Here is a 20,797-nt window from a genome sequence, read left to right on the forward strand (position 1 = left end):
TTAATTTTGATGTAATTCAGTTTATCTGTTTTTCTTCAATTGCTTGTGCTTTAAGGAGCCCTGGTGGCACAGTGGTTAAGCACTCAGCTGCTAACCGAAAGGTCAGCTGTTCAAACCCACCAGCCTGTCTGTGGGAGCTAGATGTGGCGGTCAGCTCCTATAAAGTTTACAGCCTTGGAAACCCTATGGGGCAGTTCTACAGTGTCCTGTAGGGTTGCTATGAGTTGGAATCGACACAATGGCAACAAGTTTGGTTTTGGAGCTGGCTTGTGTTCTAGGTGTCATGTCTTAAGAAACCATTGCCTAACCACGGGTCACAAAGATCTACACCTATGTTTTCTTCTAAGGGTTTTACAGTTTTAGCTCCTACATTTAGGTCTGTGATCCATTTTTAGTTAATTGTGTATGGTGTGATGTAGGGGTCCAACTTCATTCTTTTGTGTACGTACAAAATCGCTTCTGTTTTTAAGGTAATAAGAATGTGGTAACCAGAGAGCACTTGGACCGTATGAAGAATAGCTGCATCGTTTGTAACATGGGACATTCCAACACAGAGATTGATGTGGTAAGATCAAGTGATTCATTATCTGGAACTTTTTTGTTTCTTTTTTTTTTTTCCCTCTTCTTCCCAAGAAACATAAAATGGAAGAGGAAAGAGCAGAGTCACCAGCCACCCTAAACGTGGCTGTCCTGACAGAGATGTCCACTTACTACCCTATGGCCTGTGCCTGTGGTTATTATAAAGTTACTTTGTCTCAGCTTAGTTATTTAAAATGATTGTCCTCTTCCACCCAAGCTTGATACCTACTTACACTGTAAACCATCTTATCTTGCCAGGGTATGTTTAGGTTGAGAGCTAGATAAACTCAAAACTACCAAAAATGAGTCATTATAGTAGACAGTATTTGGGGAATGTTTTGATTTTACCATAAAAATGAGATAAGTATGTTGGGCCAAGGATGAGTCAGGGGGAAGAAAGTTGTGGGCTGGGGTGAGAACATTGCTTAAGATTGACTGTGTGTCAAATACCACAGTTTCCTCTTCTCTACCTCTTTCATTGGGCTAGGCATCCTCCTCATTTTCCAAACTGTAGCAGTTGGGTGTCTCTTAAGTGTCACAGTCAGTGCAGTGCCATTGTGTAATAGCTTTTGATCCTTAAACCTGGAAAACCTATCACTTTCATTCTCTAATTGGATTGAATTCACACTAAAATTTTCTAATCCAGCATAGCAAAACTGGGTCCTACTGAGTTGCCCAATCCGTGGTTCGTAGGAGTGTTATTTATTTCTTTCAGACTTACCAAAGTATCTCTAATTGTGACTTTCACTGTGGTTTTAAGTTTTTATGGCATTTTTCTGGCACAACTGTATTTCTCTGTGGGTAACTGGCTCAAGAAAAGCATGCTTTCATCTCCGCTGAGGGCTGCTCTGATTGAGCTTCAGCATTGCCAGGTAAGGATCAGCTGATATATTGAAAGCCTTTTGGATAATATCTATTTTAAATGGTTTCTGTTTTTAACTCTGTGCTCTATTTTTATGTTATTTAAAATGGCTGGAAAAACAACCTACCAAAGCCTATTTCTATCCTTGAGGTGTCTGAGTAGCATAGCTCCATTATTCTGTCTTACCATGATATTTTGCTTACCGTGAGTAATTTAGCTGGTCCATTTTTTGGTTAAGTTTCACTTATGTGCCGTACTGCTAAATAGTCAAAGATAGTAATGTTCCTAAAACTGTCTCTAGTACATGATTGTGCTTTCCTTGATTAATCTGCTTTGAGAGCCCCCAGATGGGAAAAGCTTAAAGGGAAGTTGTCATGCTTTGGGCCCTGCTGAGAAATCTTCACAGTAAGGGGAGGAGAAGGAGTTTTTTCTATGAGCTGTTAAGAAGCTCTGAAATAAAAATGACTCAAAATACTATCTTGTAGCTTTTGTATTTTTTGTATATAAAAAGTTACTTTATCTCATTTCATCCTTTTGACTACCCAATGAGGGTTTATTCTAATACCTAATTTTTAAATGGGAAACTAAGAAGTTACATACGTTATTCATTCCTATACATTGATTTAAAAATGAAATTAAGAGCACAAAATCCAGGTTTTTTTACTCAAATCCAGTTCCTCACCTTCCCCTGTACGTTGTACTATTACCTTCCTCATGGTTTCTAGATTACCTTCAAATACTGATGGAGAAACCTATCTCTCTGCCCAAGGCAGCCCAGAACATAAGTATTCTCTCAGGAAAAAGGCCAGGAGACTCTTTACCCTTCAGTCAGAAATATTTATTGTGTGATTACTATATGCCAGGTGCTGGTCTTAGAGTCCTTGGAGTCAGTGAACAAAATAGATAAAAGATACCTGCCCTCTTGGAGCTTACATTCTAGTGAGAAGAAAGACAATAACACAATAAATAAGTAAATTTTTAGTGGCTTAGGCATCAAAAGCACCATGGAAAAAAGAAAAAGTAAAGCATGGTAAGGGGCATTAAGAGGGCTGAGTTGTAATTTTAGAGGGATCAAGATAAGCCTCATTAAGAAGGTGATATTTGAGCAGACTTGAAGGAATTAGCTATGTGGATTTTTAAGTGAAGAACATTTGAAGAAGAGAGAGGAGCCTAGTACAAATGCCCTAACGTGCAGACCTTTCGGTTAGCAGCCGAGCTCTTACCATTAGTCATTACGGAAATACAAATTAAAACCAAAATGAGGTACCACTTCATGCCCACTAGGATGGCTATTATCAGAAAAGAGGAAAATAACAAGTGTTGGTGAAGATGTAGAGAAATTGGCATGCTTGTCCATTGCTGATGGTAATGTAAAATGGTGCAATTGCTGTGGAAAACAGTTTGGCAGTTCCTCAAAAAAAAAAAATTAAACATAGAATCACCATATTATCCAGCAATTCCACTCCTAGATATATAACCCAAAGATTTGAAAGCAGGAACTCAGACACTTGTACACCAATGTTCATTGCAGCATTAGTCACAATAGCCAAAAGGTGGAAACAACCCAAGTATCCATCAACAGATGAATACATAAAATGTAGTGTGTCATACAATGGAGTGAATCAGGCACAAAAGGACAAATATATGATCATATTTATATGAGACATCTAGAACAGGCAACTGCACAGAGACAGAAGTTTATTAGTGGTTACCAAGGGCTGGAGGGAGGGAGGAATTGGGAGTTATTGCTTAAAGGGTACTGAATTTCTGTTTGGAATGATGAAAAATTTGGATACTGACAGTGGTGATGGTAGCACAATGTGGTGAGTGTAATTAGTGTTACTGAATTGTACACTTAAAAATGGTTAACATGGCAAATTTTTGTGATATATTTTACCACAGTGAAAAAAGTTAAATTACTCTCTCAACCTTCGGTAGTAGTGTCACAGAACATGTAAAATGAAATTTAAAAATATACCACACTCAACTATAGTTGAAACCAGAGTGTTCATTCACTATTTGGCAAATTTGTATTGAATTTAGCAGATTTACATTTTGCTCTAGTCTGTGTCAAGTACTGCTTGACTGAAGAAATAGAAATGAACACCATTTCTGCTGTCATGGAGCTTATATTCTAGTGAGGGAAACAGACAATAAACATAAATAGACATATATTGTCACTTAGTGCTGAAGAAAAGTAGAGCAAGATGAGGACATAGGGAATAATAGATGATGCTGTTTTAATTAGGGTGGTCCAGGAAGGTCTCCTTGAGGAGAAAGCATTTGAACAAATATTTAAATGAAGTGAAAGAGCAAGCCATCTGAGTTCTGTGCAGAGAGAACTGTGGGTACAAAGACCCTGAGATGGAAACAGGCTTGGTGTGTTCAAGGAACAAGAAAGAGGCCATTGTGGCAGGAACAGAATGAGCAAGGGGGTAAAGGATGAGAGACAGCTCAAGGAGGTAGTGGGTTATGTAGAGCCTTGTATGCCATTGTAAGGACTTTAGATTTCATTCTGGGTATGAGGGAAACCATTGGAAAGTTTTGAACAGGTAGGTGACAAAATCTGACTTTATGTTTTAAAAGATTACTCTGGCTGTTGCATAAAGAAAACACTTCTGGAACTTAAGTAGTGACGGGAGAACAGGAGGCTATTTCAGTATTTCAGGTGAGAAGGTGGTAGCTTGGATTAGATGAGTAGGCAATGGATGTGATAAGAAGTGCTGTATTGTGAAGGGACAACCAATGGGATTTGCTAATGGATTGGATGCAGAGTGTGAGAAAGAGGAGAATCACTGTAAGGCAACTTAGTGAAACTGTTACAGGCAAATGATTTAGTAATTTATTATCCAAGTATTTTTAATACTCAAAAAATTAAGAGTTTTTACAGTAATACAAAGAATCATTCTCATATGAAGAGGCAAAGGGTGTATAACCAAAAAATGAAAGAACAGTTACTGTTGAGAGATATGTTGGACAGTTAATTAATAAAACAGATAATGGAAAAAAAAATTAAGGTTTTTTTGGTAGGAATTTATAGTTTTACCTAATCTTGAGATGTTGACTGCTACAGTTTTAGAAGGGATTAGCTTATAGAAAGACTCGGTCACTTAGAAAGCCGTATTCCTTTCTGAGAATCTGGAAACATCAGTGCTGTGAATACTTGGGGGAACCTGTGACAGGGATTGTGCTCTTAGCTGCCCTTCACCATGCCTTTCTTTTACATATTTCTTTTCTCTAGAAAGCAGACCTACTTACCCATATGCATCAGATAGGCCTGTGTGACTGTAACCTTCACAATTCAAGTGGTTAAACCATTATGTACATATGCCTTCAAAGTTTTTGCCAGCCTAAGAATTACAATATAGTAATGGTTTAACCTGAGACTTGCTGTTGACACCATGCTTTTCAAGACTAGAACCACAGTCGTTTCCCCTGAAGAAACTGGTGTGCACAGTTTGAAATCAGATAAGACCAATTTTTGCAAGTGTCATAACTGACTAATTTACAGTGTGACATACACTTAGTTTGGGAAGGTAGTCTGCAAAAGGAGCCCTTCCTCTGGTAGATTGCTTGGTGATTGTAACCAGAGCAAAGACAATTGGATGTCTTTAAGGGAGATTCTTGTAAAGCTGTGCTGGCCAAAGGAAACTCCTTTTCTAGAGCAGTGTGGCCTGCCAAATGGACCTCCATAGTCAGTGCTAGAGATAATGTAAGCAAGTTTCTCTTCAAACCCCTTTTTTAAACTGACCCTTGGGTCTTTTGCTTGCATTGTAGCCATTCTAGTGCTCTACTAAACTGCCTGTACTAAGCATTGATCATTTTATTATGTTCATAAGAAGTGTCCTTTCCTTGATTCCACCATATCTTTTTCCCCCAAGGAATACTTCCTAAGACAGTAGACTCTTCTTATCATTGTGTAAGATCTTTGCTTCCAAGCTCCAAGATTGCTTGTCCCTGGAAGATTAGAGGTGTGAAATACTAAGAACCTAAAATATTTTAAAATGCCGTCATCTCAAGTAAAAAAATGCCAGTGTCACCAAGGAATAGCTCTCGGCTCTAGGTGGTTGTTGCCCTCCATGGTGATATTTCCAGAGGCTAAGGGATTCACTTCATATATCCTTAACTCCCAAAATCATCCATTTGCTTAACCCCTTTTTAAATCTATTTACATTGTTTACTTAAAATTTTTTAAATTCTAATTTAAAGTAATATATACTTAGTTTAAAAATTCAGACAATATAAACATTTTTTTAAATCTGCCTAATATTCCATTGTAAGAAACTATCCTGATTCACTTAGCCATTCCCTTGTTGATTTTTACATTTTTTGCTGTTACGGATAATGCTAGATTGAACATTCTTGGGCAATTATATTTTGAACTTGAGCCAAGTATTCTATATGATAGAGCCTTAAAAGTAAAATTTATTGGTAAAAGATTAGGTACATACAAAATTTTGCTAGCTACTACCAAGTTGCCCTCTGGAAGTTGAACCAGTTTATAAAACTTGGTATATCAAAAGATTTTATATATGTTTCCCATCTATCTAATAAAGAAATGGTCCATACCACTAATACCACAGTCCTGAATTCACTGAAATATAATTATACGTTTGTCTTTCCCACTAGATTGCTACTTCCTTTGGGATAAGCACTATGCGTTCCTGAACATTGAGCACCCCATTGTATGCTAAATAGACCTTGGAGATACAAAAATGAAAAGAAGATAAGGTCCTTGCCCATAAATAGCTCACAGCCAGTAGAGGAGCCCACAGTCTTTTTTGTATGTGTCCTTTACTATAATGACTAGAATTATAGTAAATCACTCAGTAAATGATACATAATTATTATATAACTAAAGTGTTACTCTTCATTTGTTTGAAAACTACTACTACTTAGAAGACCTTCTCAATTTCACCAACTGAGCCAATGGGTAGCTTTGGAATTTCTATTTTAGGCATTGCCTATGAGAAGAAGGAGTTGTCTTAAGTCTGTACACGGTTGACTGTTACCTGATTGCTGCTTTAATACACTTAGCATTTCTTCTCTTGTCCTCTGAATGTACAATACACAGAAATGGAAGGGGGGTGAGCCTCTGGGAGCATTACTCTACCATTAAGCATTTCTTTAAAGACTACCTCACATTTGCACTTAGGTCACGAAGCTTCTTTAACTTTAGGGTGAACCACCATCATTGAGAAGGTGGAATGGGGATGTTGGAACATGAGGGCAGAGCCTTGGGCCCTAGCATGCTATGTTTAAGACAGTCAGCCTTCTTGAACTAATCCCACTCAGCTCTGATCCTTCTTTTTTTGTGTGTCTTCAGCACTTACGTATTCAGTTTGCACTGTATTAATTTGTACTTGTTCGCATGTTGCTTTGTAAGTATTTTGAAAGCCTCGCCCCCACCCCATATATGTATTGTTTTGTGTTCCCAACTAAAGTGTGAGCTTTTTGAAGGCAGAAACCATGTCTTTGGTTTCTTTTGTATTTCCCATAGCACCTTGTACTGTGCTCAGCAGAGAGTGGGCGTACAGTATATGTTGTGGAATGACATCCTGAGTGAGCCCTCCCTGGCTGGGCCTAAGATTAAATTCCCTGAAATGGAACAGTCCTAACCAACCCAGGACAGGTATTCTCCATCTGGCATGTCAGTTGCTCCTTTCAAGTTGCTCTTTGAAATGGCTCCCTTCAACATCTTTCCTCACACAAGGCGGAACCTGCCGCTGATGATGTGCTTACTGATGTGTTCCAGGCAAGTCTGCGGACACCAGAACTGACCTGGGAGCGAGTGAGATCCCAAGTTGACCATGTAATATGGCCAGATGGCAAGAGGATAGTACTGCTGGCAGAGGTAAGACCTGGGGCGGGCAGGAGGAGACTCAGCCAGAGAGGAAAGGCTGAAGAGAGGTTGCAGTACCGAGGTCGCCTCCTCCTCATGTTCTCTCATATCACACTTCCAATTCCTCTGAAGCACAAGTTTAACTACTTTACCAGTGGATTTTACTTCTTTGTGAAATATCTTTTCATTCAGCAATTAAGAAACTATTTTGGTTCCCCACTGTTCACCAATTATCCTGTCTCTCCATGTCACTCTGCAAGTTGAGTCAGATAATGACTATTACTGTATAAGGAATTAACGGATAGAACCAGTGCCACTTTGAGTGACAGTTACAAAGAGATAATGTCATTTGGGGGATGGTTTAATCAGTAAGCACAAAGTAGATATTCCTGACTGTAACGGTCTTAAGCCAGCTCTGGAAAAGTCATGTCTTTGCTGTTAGATTCCCTGTTTTTGAGGGTCCGTTTTCCTGAATTGAGCCAGACATGTGGTAGGTACCCAGCTTTATATGGGCTGCTTAATGATATTTCCCCATCCTCTTCTTTAAGCTTAGACTTACTCTTGACTTTCATTCCATTTAGCCCTGCATGTCTGTGTTTGACCCCTTTCCCTTTCTTGGAAGTTTCTCTTCTCTGGTCCTGGATTCTTGACAGCTACGATCATGCCCCCTTGAAGCTTGTTCCTCTTCAGGCACAGATACCAACATGCAAGGAGGATAATAGTCCTTTTCTTTGGTTTTGATTTTCAACCAGTTTTTCTTTTTCTTTTTTTAATCAAAGAAGCTGAATATGAAAATCTAAAAGACGTCTGTCTTTATCTAGAGGCCCATAAATTTATGTTTGTTTCCTTACTCCTCTCTTCACCTTTTCCTCACATTCTCACCTTTTCAAATACTTTAGGACCTCTGTAAAGGGACTGAATTATTTCTTCAGGAGTGTGTATGTAGGGGGTTGAGCAGGTTGTTAACTGTGCATTCATAGCTCTGATGTCAGCCTGCTGCCTGGTGACTTATTTCTAATTGCCTTAGGAAGTCATGCCTAATAATTTTGGTGACCAGAGCAAGCATCACAGTTGTTCTTGGCTACTGTAGTTGAACAAAACAACGTGATCAGCCCCCTAGGAAACAAAGTAGGAAAGGGTGGCCTTGGGGAAAGTGTTAGCTCTTCTACTTTCTGAATCACCCATTCAGTATACAAGACTGCCCTTGAATTCAGGAGAACCAAACTGAGGAAAAAGAACCAAAATCATCACATCTTCCTAAATCTGACCTAGAGAGATCTCCCCTTTCAAGAGATCTCCCCTTTCAAGAGATCTCCCCGGATTTGACTAGATTGCTGTGTAGAAAAATCCTTCTGAATGCTGATGCCTCAGGAAGATATTCTGCTGCAGAGAGTAGAAAATTCAAGAGAAATACACCCTTCCTCAGCATAAGCCTCAGTAACATGTGACTATCTCTATTCCTTTTTACATAATTCCAGAGATCTTTTATCTGTTACCTTCACCAAAATTTCCAGAATTTTTTATGGTTTCATTTAAATGCCAGTCAAGTCATTCCTATTTATTGAACACCTGCTTTTGTCCCACAGAGTGAATTGGGAGTGATTGGACAGTGGCAGTTGTGCTCTTCCGTCTCTCCTCACAGACCACAGACACTTTGTCCTAACACATTTGTGTCTTAACCCTTGCTCCCAGGGCCGTCTGCTGAACCTAAGCTGCTCTACAGTGCCTACATTTGTGCTCTCAATCACGGCTACGACTCAGGTGAGGTTCTGGAGTGGGAAGCAGTGGGCCTGGAGAGTGCCATCTGACCACCAGGTTTTCACTTTATCTAAGATAGGTTGTCAGCATCCATCTTTCTGCTTTTTTAGGCTCTCGCCTTGATTGAGCTCTACAATGCCCCTGAAGGTCGCTATAAGCAGGATGTCTACCTGTTGCCCAAGAAAATGGGTGAGCATGCATTTCTGCCCCATCCTTGCCAAGTAGTCCAAAATCAGAGGCCAGAGGACATTTGGAGGCATTAAATTCCTTATGGATTAAAAAAAGGATGTCTTTATCTTGTAAACGTAGGAACTAGGATTCCTAGATTCCATTCGCGGTTGATTCACCACATTTTCTACCTGGGACGCCCCAGTAAAGTCGTAACATTTTGTTGTGATTGAATTTACCAGCCTATGAATTTTAAGGGTTTTCTCTCTTAAAGTATCTTATATGCAAGAATCTTAAAGGAGAAAAATATCTTACCCCAAGGAAGAGGAATCACTTGTGACATCTGACTTACTCGGTTTTGGGCTGCCTCTACCAAGCTTTTCTCAGACCCAGCAAGTCTTTTCGCACTACAGCCTCTAACTCTGACTTCATTGCTTCAGGCTCAAGGAGAGAGAGACCCTGAATAGCTTCTGTTAAGCGTTTCCATAGTTATGTGGGTGTTTCGTATAAGAGAAACATTTAACTGTCTTAAATTTTTAAAGAACCTACCTCAAGTACCTAAACTGATACAGTGTGTTTATAAACTCGCAAGGCAAGGATCAAGGAATAAATCAGCTTCTGGTTTTGTTTTGCTTGATGCATAGCAACTGTTAGAAGTTGACATATTTCCCCTTCAGTAGGAAAGATGTCAAAGAAACAAAACAGTCCATATTCTGACTGAATGTATAATAAAGTTGGGGGAGGGACCAAACAAATATATAGCAAATGACATAAAATTATTAATTTGTAACATGTATTCAAGGAGCCCTGGTGGTGCAGTGGTTAAGCACTCAGCTGCTAACTGAAAAGTCAGCCGTTTGAACCCACCAGCCACTCCACAGGAGAAAGATGGGACAGTCTGCTTTGCTTCCATAAAGATTACAGCCTTGGAAACTCTATGGGGCAGTTCTACTCTGTCCTATAGGGTTGCCATGAGTTGGAATTGACTTGACAGCAGTGGGTTTGGGTTTAACATGTATTCAGATAACAGAATGCAAACAGAAGCCCATAAGAACCTAAGGGTACTAAGAGCAAAGCAAACAGTGTGGCGTCATTATTAATTTGTTCCAGATTTTCTTAGGTGTTAGGTTTTCTGAGTGATCCAAAGCATAGAGAGTTCAAGGCAGAACTTAAGTTTGAGTTTCCCATTTTCTAGATCCTATCCCATCCCATCCTCTTTTTTTTAGCCCTTAAAACCTATTATTTCTTTTAACTCTCCTTCACCTCTCTGAGGAGAAGGAAGGGTTCAAGACTGAAACAGCTAGTAAGGAAGAAATGTTATGGCTTTGAAAAGCACTGGGCTTGAAGCTAAAGGCAACCATTCCTTAGAATTGAGGGCCAGTGAGCAAGATTTGAGCTTCATTTTTCATTCAGCTCCAGGGATTAGAAGGTGTCTCCCAACTTTTAAGGCCTGAGGAGAGCAGTCAGACAGGGGACATGAATGCTTATACCAGGGATTCTGTGGTCTCTTCCAGATGAGTATGTGGCGAGTCTACACCTGCCTACCTTTGATGCCCACCTTACAGAGCTGACAGATGAACAGGCCAAGTATCTGGGACTCAACAAGAATGGGCCTTTCAAGCCTAATTACTACAGGTGCCTTGGGCTCTCCAGAAAGCAGGGAGGGACTCTGGAAGCTTGGGTAGTGAAGAGCCTCCTGCACTGGAATTGCTCTCTGTACCTACCACCACATTCACGTGAGCTCAGAACAGTAGACCCACCCTCCTCACCGCCATCCCCAAAGGGCTCTTTGAGGCCTTCTCCAAATGTTAAATAGCGTTCCTCTGCCTGAATTGCCTTTCTGCATTTCATCCTCTGGCTATGATTCTTCTCTCCTTATGGAGAAATGCTGGTCTTTTTCACGAAGGTGAAAAGAACTGCAGTTATCTGTCCTCAGCATGCATTCCAGAAAAGGTCCTACCTTCCCTATTGCACCTTTAGGTAGGCTCTTCATGTCCCAGCATCCCCACAATCTGATAGCGTCACAGTCTCATCTTTATTTTTCCTTCCAGGTATTAAGTTCCTGTAACTCAAGCCAGAAGAAGTTTCAAGGAGTAGAACTCCAAGTCTTTTCTCCACTACTATACAGGAAAGGACCCAACAAGCTGCTTCTCCAATCAGAGCTGCCTGCCGTGCTCACCCTATAGACCATGTGTTAGGTTATTTATTTATTAAAATCTAGAATCCTGTGCCTGTAGCCTTGGCCCAGAGTGTAGTTACTGCCCCGAGGGCTGAGAGAGCCACATAGGACAGGCTGAGAAAGGAAAGAAATGGGGTAACCATTCCCAGTGCATCTTTGCATCATCCCCCATTGATCCAAAGCCTCAGCGATGGCCATTTTTCTCTTGTCCAGGATTAGGAGTTATTCCAGGAATTCCAGACTCCTTGTTCCCTGGGGTTTTCTGGAATAAATTTTCAATAGCTGCCTGTCTCAGCTTTGGCTCTTCCCCAGGTGAGGCCTTTCGGAAACCACTGAATGAACATGGCCTGGGCTGCCAGCCTTGACCATCCCTGTACTGTCACTGCCTTCTTTATAAAATGGCTAGTAGGAAGGAGTGTTATGGCTTTGGCAGGCTACAACAAGAATTCAGCCGTGCCTGTGCCTACTGGAGGTCTCCTTCCTTAACCAGGACTCCTTTCTTCCCCTTGAACATTGATGTCCATTTTAAGACTTTCTGGTACCAAGAGGAATGTGCCTCCGTTATTTCCTCAGCAGCTGTGGTGTTTGTCAGCCATTTGTTTTGCCATCTTTTTAACCCGACCAAACTCTGCTCAGGAAGTGGGGGCCGGTTCCACTGGGACCCATAGTTTTACGTCCATGTCATTTAACTGGATAGTTTTCCAGGAAGCCCCTCCAGATTGGTACCATCTCAGAAAAGGAGGGTTTGTTGTAAAACACTGCTTCCTGAAACTCCCTGTTATTGCTTAAACTACTGAAAATTCTGAAACTAGTTGGGAAAGCATACATTCCAAGGGATTTGGGGATTTAGGCCTTCCAAAATGGGACATGTCTTTCAGGCCCATAATTTGGCATACCTGCTTTTTAAAGAAGCAGAGTGTATTTGTCTCCCAGTAAGAGCGTTGCAGCTTAACTGGCTAAGCTATACAGAGAGAACTCTGTACACTGTGTCCAGATGATCAAAGCTAGTTTGAACTTCATCAGACATTCATCCCTTTGGCCATTGCCATTGATGAAGCCAAGATATAATGTCTCTGCAATCTGATCTGTGTTCTTTCTTCTCTGATGGGACATCTTTTTGTGTTCTGACCTCTCCCATCTAAGGATTCTGTTTTTCAGAGAGAGCTTCTTGAGTAACTCCAAAATTACAAAGAATGTAGTAACGTGAGCAGTCTGAAATTTTTTGTCCCACCCAAGGGTAGGATTGCTTTTGGAGACTGCCATTCTGGTCTTCAAGTTTCCATTGGGACAGGGTTGGTTCTAAAGTGGCCCTAGGAATTTTGAAGTAAATAAGTCTCCTCCTTCCCCTGTCAACCATATGTAAACTCTCAGGATTGTTTTCCTACTTTTTTCCTGTCCTGGGCTGCCTCAGAGTCCCAAGGCCAAGGTGATGCCACAAAATGGCAGACTACCCAGGGCCACTAGAACCTTCCTACTCTGATTCTTCTCCCCTATCTCTACCCTCCCCCTATGTCTACCCTCTCCAGCTTCCCCTGGTCTTCACATTTACCCTCAGGGCTAGTTCTAAAAGTGACCTTACTTTTGGAGGTAGAGAGGTGGAGCTTGGGTAAGTGGCTGTTTCCCTCATTAAATAGTATACAGGTTCATCCCACAGAGTCTGGTTCTTCAGAGGCCATATGTCTCAGCAAGTATTGGAAAAGTGCCACATATACAGCTATATTTCCCTGTAAGGAAGACCATAAATGCTGAAAATTCTACTGGGCCACTCAGTTCTTCCTTTGCCTACCCAGTTCTGATTTTTATATAATTAATTGGATCCTTTTAGCAAAAGATTCAAATCTTTTGTACCTCACCTTATATCCAGAGCAGATTCCATTAGACAGATAGCTGGACTCTAGTCTATTATGTTCTTAAGGCCAAAAATCTTAACCTGCTGTTTCTCAGTAAAGCCTGGCTCTCTATGAGCTCACTATGTGTACTCACAGAGGACACTGCCCAGCTCCTGTAAACATAAAGGGAGCCTCACTGGGCTTCTAGGTTAGGTTGCAAGTGTTGCTGCCCATGATGAGATGTTTGCCTGAGTTTCAGATAATGTCTCTTCTCTCTCTCTCTGGGGATCCTGTTTCATCAACCATTAAGAAGAAGGCCTCCTGAGTATTGGGGTTCTACCTTAGTGTTGGAATCTGGCCATTATTCCCTCTAACCTTGGAACTGGAGCAAATGTGTCTTCTTCCCTCCAAGCTCTCACCTGGTATCTGGGTGCATCCCGGGTATCTGGAAGCATGGGAAAGAGGGCTCATGATCTGTTTCTTTGTGTATAGCCCTGGTCTGTAGGGGTTACATACCATTTTCTCTACGATGAATTTCTGCTAATTTTCAAGGTGTTTTTGTTTTTTACTTGATAGAAATATTCAGTTTTATTTTTCTCATTAAACAAACAAAAAGGTATCTGATCTAACTACCCTGTACCTTCCTGCCTCCCTATCCTACCCTCCCATTTGAGCACGGCTCCCCATGGGCGCATACTCCTGCAAAGCTTTTTTGCTGCTTGACTTTTCTCTGAACAGATCTGAAATTGCTGCTCCTGTGGTTTTCTCAAAATTAACTTTGTCACGGTTTTAAAAAAGAAATCAAAATGCATTGTTGCATTAAACTTTTTTAATAAAGGAAAATTACAGAAAGAAAATAGGCAACACCAGCAAATTATATATGGACAAGTTCTGAACTATATATACATATATATATTATATATATCAAAAAAATAATCATTAGTTCTCATTATCTTACTGAAAGGAAATAAAGCCTTGAGGATTGCCATTTCTGAGAGGCTCCTGGAAATCTTTATGTCTGAGTGATTGTATTAGATCAGCAATAATGACCATGTAATCTCAAAATCAAATAAAATATTCCTAAAATGGATTTTTGTCTTGAGTGTACTCCTTGCTTCTGTGAACTAGGAATTCAGCAGAGATGTGAGAGGTCTATGGGCAACAGGCTAGTAGGCTTACTGTGGGGCAAGGATGGGAAGCTGAAGCGGTTATCAATAGGTATGTTTGAATGACCCTAGCCTTGAGAGCCTTATTCCATGACAGGGGCAGGGGTGCACTCCACTAACGAATACCTAATCCTCCCTGGCTGTGTGTGTAAAGGACGTGCTTTCTCAGAGCCACCATCCTGGGGAGCTGAGAACTATGGGTTTAGGGCAGAGATACTAATGCCTGGCTCTGAGTCCCCCAAGCCGTGTGTGTGCTGATCTAAGCTGGAGAGCACGGGAACCCAGCATTCCCACAGTTTGGGACCAGAAGACCCTGACATCCGGGACCTGACTACATGCAACCGAAAGGAAGAAAGAAATGAATCAGTTTGCCTGACTCGATTGGAAACCAGAGGATGAATCCAGCTATCTGTTCTTTCTCAACTACCAGTAGAGTAGCCACCTTCTTTAGTCAACAGCCTAAAATGGTTCTACATTTTGTATGCAAGATGCTTGTTTATCTACATCCCTTCCCTCCCTATGAGAATCCTCTGCCACAGGAGTTCACCTAAGCTAATGGCCTCAGGGCTAGAAAAGTCTGGGCCCTTGTTAATGGCTCAAATCTGGTACCACTCCAACTGAGAGGAAGAGGATGCAGCAGCTAACAAGGCCTGTGGGCCAGCTGACAGGAGTTGCTCCTCTACAACATAGCTTGACTCCTGTGAAGGATGGAAGCCTGGGTGCCCTGAGTCCTAGTTTCAGACTCACAGGGTAAGCTCAGGTTGCCCACTGCTGTGCAATTTCTTTACCTCACGGTTTTGTGGAAAGAGCTGGGACTTTGAATCAGGCTAACTTAGGTTTGAAATTGTGTGACTTGGCCAAATTATATGACCACTCAGAGCCTCCATTTTCTCGCCTGCAAAATGGATGGTGCTTATCTCCTAGAGTAAGGATTTAATGGCCTGATGTATAAAAAATGCCACTTACGGAGCTGGGCACCCATCAGGTACTGCATAGACATCAATTCCTCACCTCAGTATAGGGCCCTACAGCTTCCATTGCCTTGTTACATCCACACATGCCCTTTATGTGGGATGAGGGTGTTATATGCTTTTTCTGCTACATTAGCCTCACTGCCTAATATCCTCACAAACCAGGTCCTTTAAGACTTCTTGCACCTTATTTTTACGCTTTCTCAGTGCCAGGCGCAGTCTATTTAATCAACTCTCTGACCTCCGTGGATTAGTGTTTACATGAGGGAAAGAGGTATGTTTGGTCCCTGTAACTATACCTATTTATAACCCTCTGCCAGCAGGCTCAGGATACCTGAATTTGCGGAAAAAGGGAAATTGGCAATGCAGGCCCATCTGCCTTAAAATTAACTCAGCACTGGAGCCATCGCTAAGATGGAAAGACTTGTAGACCAGCCCCTGACTAATTAGCTCTTGTTGTTGTTAGGTGCTGTTGAGTCGGTTCTGACTCATAGCGACCCCATGTACTACAGAACGAAACACTGCCCGGTCCTGCGCCATCCTCACAATTGTTGTGATGCTTGAGCCCATTGTTGCAGCCACTGTGTCAATCCATCTCATTGAGGGTCTCCCTCTTTTTTGCTGACCCTCTACTTTACCAAGCATGATGTCCTTCTCCAGGGACTGATCCCTCCTGATAACATGTCCAAAGTATGTAAGACGTAGTCTCACCATCCTTGCTTCCAAGGAACATTCTGGCTATACTTCTTCCAAGACAGATTTGTTCATTCTTTTGACAGTACATGGTGTATTCAATATTCTTCGCCAACACCACAATTCAAAGGTGTCAATTCTTAATTAGCTCTTATATATATTTATGAGTGCCTCTGTGGTCAATGGTATTGATGGTTGTTACTCTTTTGTTGACAAGTAAGCTAAAAGAAAGGGAGTGTGTGCCAATTCCATGGCCTATAGTTTCAAAGTTTTCAGTTAATCTGTAGTTTCTTGTTACTTCTTTCAGGGTTTATTTCTAGATGCCTTCCACCTTATGACAAGCTCTGAAAGTTTGGGCCTATAATGAGCAGATAGTCTGATATTTACTGTCTCCCATTCCTCTAGGGGATGGAAAAGATAATGGTGTGAGGTCTCTCCTCTGTTGATTTTTTGCAATCTCCATAGCACCACTTTTTCAAATCTCTTCTCCAAAAGCGTAGCCAGATGGAGCTCTAGGCTCAGCAATTGGCTATAGATAAAGGCCAGAGGAGACTTGAGACAGTCCTCAACCCTACTTCCAGTTGAAGGTTACTCTCTCTGCTTTGCCCTAAGGATAGGAAGGAGAAAGAACAAAGCCTCAGAACTGGTTCCTCCCATCTGCTGCCTCTCCTAGAGATTCTGCTGGTTGACTAGGTTCACACAGAGAACATGAAGTTCTCATCCTGTCAGTCCTAGCTCTGGCTGCTAGGAAGAGAGGTATTGCGGAAAGGGAGGATAGAATAACTCTTTTTATTAAGAAGCACCCATGGGCTGTGCTGTGGCAGGTTTACCACACTAAAGCAGTGATGAGCTAGGCATGGGGTGTGAATTTTAAAGCAGAGTGTGAATCTCTTAAGAGTTTAGCAAATTATACCTCCCAAAAAAATTCCAAAATCAAGTAGCTTAGGCCTTGAGCCAGGGCCGTTTTTGGAAATTCAAACCAATTTGATTCTACTAAACCAGTGGGTCTCTATTGGGAAGATTTTGGCCCCCAGGGGACAGTTGGCAATGTCTGAAGACATTTTTGGTTGTCACACAGAGGGAGGGTGCTGCTGGCATCTAGTGAGTAGAAGCCAGGGATGTTGCTAAATATCTTACAGTGCACATAACAGCCCCCCACAACAAAGAATTATCCAGCCCAAAATGTCAATAGTACAGAAGCTGAGAAACCATATGTTAAACATGTATAAATGAGGCATACAAAAATGAACAAGACTTGGCCCTACTCTCAAGGAGTTTATATATCCAGGTTTGTGGGGGTGGGATGATAGAGTAGTGGGGATGCGAAAAGAAAAAAAGTGGGTGGGTACAGTAAGTAGATGTTAGGGAGCAGGGAAAGAAAAGAACCCAGAGAGCTGTAAGAAGTGCCTCCTCTCAACTCAGCCTTGATCTGTCATCTATAGACAAGCAGAGGGAAGAGTGAGGGAGAGATATGGTTAGGAACGGGATAGAGTTGTCCCCAAGATATGGGAAGGAAGAGTAATTCCTTTGGTCCTCTTGCTTTGGGGAAAACGTTAAGTATTTTCGATGCAGGCAGGACGCCAGTCCAGCCTGAGTAGGTTGAGGAGGGCCAAAGGAAGACTTCCTGGAGGAGGAGGTGATGCCTAAGTAGATCTTTAAGGAAGGAGTCAGCCAAGAGAACAGAAAATTTCCTTCAGACAGAACAGCATACTCAAAGAGAAGGAGACAAGATAGAATACAATACCTTGGGAACTTGAAGGAGTAATTGCTCTCAGTGAGTCTTAGTTTCCTCATCGGTAATATCAGATTAGTGAAAACAACCTATCAGAGAGAGGTATGATATGATACCTAGAAAGTGCCTAGTACAGTGTCTGACTCAGAGCGGCAGCTCAGCTCAGCAACCCCCCCGCAACCTCTTCCCGGGGGTTTGTTTGGGGCTTCTATGACCAATCTAGACTGCTCTAGATGTTCACTGTAAGCTGCTTTTTGGGTAAATTCGGAAAAGGACAGTCCACGCAGCCTCAATTGCCACCGCCTAGCCCCACTTTCCGGTAACACGGAGCCCTTAGGAAGGAGAGCGAAAGGAAGGAAAAGACTGGGGAGCCGGTGGGGGATCGTGGCTTGATCTCTATTCAGCATTTACTCTCTAACTCACACCACGAGGAAGGCGCGCCAGAACAGCAAGGAAAAGCAGATAGATAACCAGCAGCAGCCCTCAATTTCCAGGGCATTCAGCAATTTCCGTGAACTAAAAACGCCACCTCACCCCGCAGCCCCCTTGTCTCCGTCAAGCCCTCACTTCAGAGGAGGGGAGTGATGCGTTCCCTTAAAAACGTTCAGCTTCCAGGGAGGGTGAAGGCCAAGATCCTCGTGTCTTGCGGGATCCGCGGCCAGCCGGCGGTGCCATGTCTCACTGCGACTGAAGCGGGTTTTGGGACGCTTGCAGGAGCCAGGATTTTGGGGCCAGGGGTTTGTGGTAATGGAAAAGCAGACTGCAGCGGAGCAGGAGGCGGAGACTAGGGCCCCCTAAAAGGAAACGAGAAGCTGAGAGAAAACCTGCCTGAGCTCAAGGCCCAGAATTCAGGAGGTGGAGGGGAGAGTCGGCCCAGCAGGCTCCGGCTCCCAGACGCCGCAGTATCTCTTGTATGAGCCCCCACCTCTTCCCAGTCCCGCTTGAAGCGGAGGGACAGCCAATCGAGTTGCGGGGCGGGGCTGCGGGGAGTAGCCTCAGCCAATTGCTGCGGAGGGGCGTGGCCGTGCTCCCGGCAAGAGGCTGCAGGGGCGCCCCGGGCATAGCGCGCCGGGCGCCGAGCGGGGCCGCATGGAGGAACCTGCTGCTGCCGGGGCGGGGAGCCCTCCCGCCAATGGCAATAGCAACAGCGGCAAAGGGAAGCAGGCAGCGCCCAAGGGCCAAGAGGCGTTCAGGAACCAGCGGCGCGAGTCTGAGGTGAGGAGCCCGGGAGGCGCCGCGGGCGGGAAGCGGCGGCTGAGGTGATTTTGCCCGACCCCTCCCCCGCCCCGGGGTCCCACGCTTCCCGACAGCCTCGTCCCCAACCCGGAGGCCACGGGCTCCTCGCCCCCGCGCGTCGAGACCCCGGCACCCCGCGCTGGGCCCTGTTGCCCCGAGACCCCGCGCCCCGGCTCCCGAGCCCTGGGTCGTTCCCGCCTCCCGAGACTCCGGTACCCCGGGCCCCTTGTCCCGGGCCCCTCGTCCCGGTTCCTCGAGACCCCGGTTCCCCGAGACCCTGGCGCGCCGTCCTGAGCCCTCTTGCCCCGCTACCCCGGCGCCCCGGGCTCCCGAGCCCTGGGTCCCTCTCCCTGGGCCTCTTCGCCTCGAGATCCTGGCGCCCCAAGACCCCAGCTCGTCGGGCTCACTCGCCCCGAGACCCTCGCAGGGCGCTCGCGGGGTCCTGGAGTCCGGTCTCTGCGGCCGGTGACTCCCTCTGTATGCCTCCTGCAGCAGGTGGGGTGGGCTTTCTCGTCTCTGGCCTTCCTCCAGGGGCGCGAAGATGTAGCGCGGCGTCGGGAGTACCAGATACTTGTCAACTGTTATCTCTGTTAATCGCTGCAGGCCCTTCAGGGAGGAACTCGTATTCCCGTTTTACTAAGGACAAACCAAGGGGGCTAGTGAAGTGACTGGCCCGGGGCGGGGAGGCCAGAGCTCAGCTTCAGAAAAGAGGGGTCAGTGTTGGCGGGCAGCGCCCCGCCTCCTCCAAGGCTGCCATGGCGTCCCTGAGCTGGTCCAGGTTTGCGAGGTAACTCTGGCCTTCCCCTCTGTATGTTGTTAGGCTCTTTAGGGAGTGCTGTCCACAAACGTGAGGATCCCCACCTGTAAGGGTTAATCGAGACAGGATCAGGCAGGTGCTGTACGGGAGTATTTGGATGGAACAGTCCCAGGACTCAAACCCACAGATAGGAGATTGGGTACTACCTCTTCTCCTGAAAAGAAATCCTAACTAGGAAGATGAAAGGAGTGAATTATTATCATCCTCCCCCTCCCCACGACCCCAGTCTAGCCAGTTTTCATCAAATAGCTAAGAGCAGAATTGGATCCGAGCAGGGATCAAGCTAATAGAACCACAAAATGTCAATAGAGTCTGTAGAGTCATCTGGTGTAGCCCTTTCATTTTATAGATGGAAAAGAGGCAGAAGTGACTTGCCTGAGATCCTACATCTGGTGTAGTGGCCAAGAGCACCAGCTTCCGGGTCAGTTAGACCAGGGTTTGAATCCCAGCCCTTTTGGCCAGTTACTGAGCCACTCTGAATGCCAGTTTCTTCATCTGTAAAATGGAGTTAACACTACCTACCTCAGAAAGTTGCGATAAAGTCAAAAGGAGATAACTGGATGGAAAAGATTCGGCCCCATGCTGGCACGATGTAGTTGGTCAGTACATAGTAGCTCTTAGTACTATATTACTATCATCATCATATTACTGTCTAGTACCACGTGGCAGAGGTGGTACTAGAAGCCAGGTCTTTGGCATCCTGGTTTACGGCTTATCATTTGACTAACACTTCAGAGTTTACAAAATGATTTAATGTATGCTTCCTGTTTAGATATAAGCATAGGAGGAACGCACTTCATTTTTTTGAAGATAGACGTGGAGGAAGTGAAAAGACTGGCCCAAAGTCGCACCACCTTTCAGAGACATAGCTTGGTTGTACATGAGCCCTTCTGCCTTGCTAGGTCAGTCCTGTCCACCACATCATCTGCCTCCTGCCTCAGAACCAGTCTGGCTTTTTTTAGGTC

The 20,797-nt window shown here is 43.8% G+C and overlaps 2 protein-coding genes across 3 annotated transcripts in view; both read left to right on the forward strand.

Annotated features, from left to right (window-relative positions):
* Positions 1 to 11,445, forward strand: part of AHCYL2 (adenosylhomocysteinase like 2) — a 188,807-nt gene extending 177,362 nt beyond the window's left edge. For both annotated transcript variants that reach the window (XM_023737098.1, XM_004382659.2), the window contains exons 12-17: positions 471 to 565; positions 7,197 to 7,295; positions 8,976 to 9,044; positions 9,152 to 9,230; positions 10,724 to 10,844; positions 11,261 to 11,445. In XM_023737098.1, the coding sequence (XP_023592866.1) occupies positions 471 to 565; positions 7,197 to 7,295; positions 8,976 to 9,044; positions 9,152 to 9,230; positions 10,724 to 10,844; positions 11,261 to 11,267 (470 nt within the window). In that variant the 3' untranslated portion in view covers positions 11,268 to 11,445. The remainder of the gene's footprint in view (positions 1 to 470; positions 566 to 7,196; positions 7,296 to 8,975; positions 9,045 to 9,151; positions 9,231 to 10,723; positions 10,845 to 11,260) is intronic.
* A 7,423-nt stretch (positions 11,446 to 18,868) lies between these two features.
* STRIP2 (striatin interacting protein 2) overlaps positions 18,869 to 20,797 on the forward strand; it is a 41,603-nt gene continuing 39,674 nt past the window's right edge. Inside the window, exon 1 of the mRNA XM_004382661.2 lies at positions 18,869 to 18,994. Within this exon, the coding sequence (XP_004382718.1) occupies positions 18,869 to 18,994 (126 nt within the window). The remainder of the gene's footprint in view (positions 18,995 to 20,797) is intronic.

The sequence above is a fragment of the Trichechus manatus genome, unplaced genomic scaffold, assembly GCF_000243295.1.
Source record: "Trichechus manatus latirostris isolate Lorelei unplaced genomic scaffold, TriManLat1.0 scaffold00097, whole genome shotgun sequence".
In the NCBI taxonomy this organism is placed as follows: domain Eukaryota; kingdom Metazoa; phylum Chordata; class Mammalia; order Sirenia; family Trichechidae; genus Trichechus; species Trichechus manatus.